The sequence below is a fragment of the Thermobia domestica genome, chromosome 14, assembly GCF_964235325.1.
Source record: "Thermobia domestica chromosome 14, izTheDome1.hap1.1, whole genome shotgun sequence".
NCBI lineage: Eukaryota > Metazoa > Arthropoda > Insecta > Zygentoma > Lepismatidae > Thermobia > Thermobia domestica.
Genome location: NC_137467.1, coordinates 193500917 through 193504219, shown reverse-complemented (window position 1 = coordinate 193504219; position 3303 = coordinate 193500917). Strand labels below are relative to the sequence as shown.

The window sequence follows — 3303 nt, the reverse complement described above, 5'->3', positions numbered from 1 at the left end:
ATCTCAAATTTTGAGACGTGATATCAAGTAATGGACTGTGGCAATAATGTTATTTATAGTATTCAAAATCATGTTAATCTAAAACTACTCCTGATATACAAAACAAGGAATACTATCTGGGTAGAAGTGATAGGTATCTTTGAAGTTCTTAAGTTCAGTAATGTTATTATTATTATTTGAAGAATACTAAAAGCACAACTTATTAGTATTGAATTAAAATTAGCAAATTCAAGACAATAAAATAAAGCCGAAATTAGTAATGTTTCTTTTATTTATTTACAGATAGTGACCCTTTGTTGCGATGAAGATTAGAATTGTTTCAATGATTTTCCAAATAATTGTCACCACAAGCGTATTCACGTATGAGGTACTTAAACAACAAAACATACTTAAATAATACATTGAACCAGACAAAATTCTCACTTATTGCTTGTTGGCAATTATAGAGAAACAAGACAACCATAGAAAAACATTAGTTGTGCTTCAAGAGGAAAAATCTACTTTGAAGATATTTTTCTGAGAAGGTATGGATAATAGGCAATAACACTACAAAGATACCTTGTTACTGAATTTGCTCGGTTAAGAAATATAAGAGACGCTTTATATTTCCTTATTCTATTCAAAGCAATTAACATATTTGATAACATCAATAATTCAAGAGCATTATATTTCTGGAATCCACGAACAAAACTCATTGCTATTTCAACATTACAGAATTTCACTTCAGCAGACGTTCGTAAACTGTTCAACAATTTATCTTGAAAGACATATTTCATATCATATTGGTCTTATACACGTATTTCCTTTTTGTCTGTAGTTGCGATTCGCAAGTGAAAGAGATTCTGCTAGACTAGTATCAATTTAATATACTTAATCGCAATACAGATCTCTTTCCATCGAAAGCAAGAAATTTACACCAATATCCATTACAAATCGCTTGTTTAAATTGGCCCCTGATTATATATCTCAAAGAGATTCTAAAGGTAAACTCACTTTAGGAGGAAAGGTTGATAACTTAGTTGAAGTTTTATCACTAAAGTGGAATTTCACGATGTGTTTAAATGAGTATGATGAAGCAAAGAAGAACAGGTAATAGAAGAATTATTGTCTGGATTATACGAGGTAGATATGACAATTTACAACTGTCTGCTTGCGTTCCGAATGTCCATATTTAAGTGATAGAGTTGACGCTATTTTCACTGTTCCTGTCCAAGGTATCTATCCTCAGTGAATGTATATTTCCCATTTCACTCTACTCCATCAGTATCTACATTTTGTGCTTACATAATTAGCTCTATGGTTACAAACGCTGTGCAAAGAAAGATCTTGCAAAGAAGATTATACGCTGCACTTGTTATTACTTAATAATCTATCCATTCTGTTAGAATATCCAGCAAAGCACCTAAAAATATTCCAATCATAAGAATTTTGTTCTTGTTGTGGGTCTTCCCAGCATTTGTGACCCTCAACTGTTATAGTGCTAAGTTATTTGATTTTATGACTATTTAGAATCATGATTGGGAGCTTACATTTACTTAGGAGGTGCTTCAATTCCTTATCTCCTATACTGAAAGCAATATATGATAATTATGTTCCAGTCTCTACACCCATCGAGGGATTCGACAAAATAAATAGAACAAACAACTATGCACACTTTTCTAGTAAAGACACTTCCGAATACTTCAAGTATATACAATAAATCCTTTACTGAATTGGAAAGACGTCCCTTGTTGCATATAGTTTCAGAAAAGGTTTTCGTTTTCTCGGCCTGTATTTTTTACAAAAGTGGATCCCTATTTTTAGAGATGTCCTGTTACATTATCAATAGTTGTTATTCTACTGGTCTAGTTAAAAAATGGCACAATATTGTACTGTTTTCTGTTTCTCTCCATGGACCCAAAAGATTAGAAGAAGGCAGTCGGAAACCTTTTGGAATTGATGATATGTTTGACAGAAAGTCATCGTTGCTGATGGGAACTATTTTTAATCATCTATTTAGTTCGTTCAATAGTGATTGGCACTCTCCCCTATAACTGGTACCGAGTAGCAGTTTGAAATGTTTGTAGATGTACGCATTAAGACTATAGTACTATCAAATCCCACTAAATGGTTTTGTTTCTTTCCGTAGGTAGCACATTGTAGCAGCAGTTGTTCGAACTTGCAAGGACGCTGGTGGACAGTGAAAAGAGAGCATGGAAGCAGACACACATGGGCAAGGGTGGACAGTGTGGTTTCTCTGGAGAAAGGAGTGAATACTTCAGACGATTATTATCCGTATGTGGGGACACAGCACCAAGTCGCAGATTCGTGTTTCGTTGGGTATCCGAATTCAAAGAAGGCAAAGACAGTGCTGCAAAAAACAAAAACAAAACTGGGCGTAGTGCAACTGCACGCAAACCAAGCAATGCCGCGCGAGTGAATGATTTGATAATGCAGCAGAGGAGAATTACGTTTGATGTACTAGAGAAAGAAACAGGTCTTTCATGGGATTCCCTCTACACTATAATTCATGAGGATTTGAAGCTGCACAAGGTGTGTGCACAATGGGTGCCTTATGACCTCAACGTTGCACAGAAACAAAAGCGTATGGGGATTTGCCAGCAGTTGATACAACATTACACGGAAAATCCGATTCAGTTCTTTCAGCGTCTGGTCACCGTCGACGAAACGTGATTCCTCTACGAGACTCCAGAAAAGAAACGCCAGTCCATGGAATGGAGGCTTACTGGAAGCCCTAGTCCCAAGAAGGCACGGATGGAACTATTCGTGCAGAAACAAATAGGGATCGTTTTCTGGGATCAGGATGGATACTGCTGGTGGAATGGCTCCTTCTTAATACATCCATCGACAGTGAGAGCTACTGGAGTTGAAACATAGAGTCCGCCGTCGCTTCCAACAACGCCGACAAGGAAATTGGGACCGTGGCGTTCTTCTCCAACAAGACAATGCACGGCCAGATGTCAGTCACCAGACAATTGCCACTATGCGTGAACTAGGGTTTAACCCTAGACAGGCAAACTTCATTATCTACCCATTAAAGGTAAATGATACGCAATATTTACGTACACACTAAATAATGATCTATAAATATACGATTCATATAGAAACTATTATTGTTGTTTTGCTCAAGGTTCCAAAATTGAAGTTTTATTGTTTAGATAGTATTACAGGACAACTATTATCCAGGCCGTAATTTGTGAGGGCAGGGGTGAGAACTGCAACCTAGGGAAGCTCCCCGCCGTTTGAGAGGCCCAATTTTAAGACAAAATTTTCTAACCTCATATACTGTACGAACATGAAATT

At 36.6% G+C, this 3303-nt stretch overlaps 1 protein-coding gene across 1 annotated transcript; it reads left to right on the top strand.

The window, feature by feature from the left end:
• Positions 1-2208: 2208 nt before the first annotated feature.
• LOC145670192 (protein GVQW3-like) lies at positions 2209-2673 on the top strand. The gene has a single exon (XM_081738570.1). It carries the CDS (start codon positions 2209-2211, stop codon positions 2671-2673), a length of 465 nt encoding a protein of 154 aa, XP_081594696.1.
• The last annotated feature ends 630 nt before the right edge of the window (positions 2674-3303 follow it).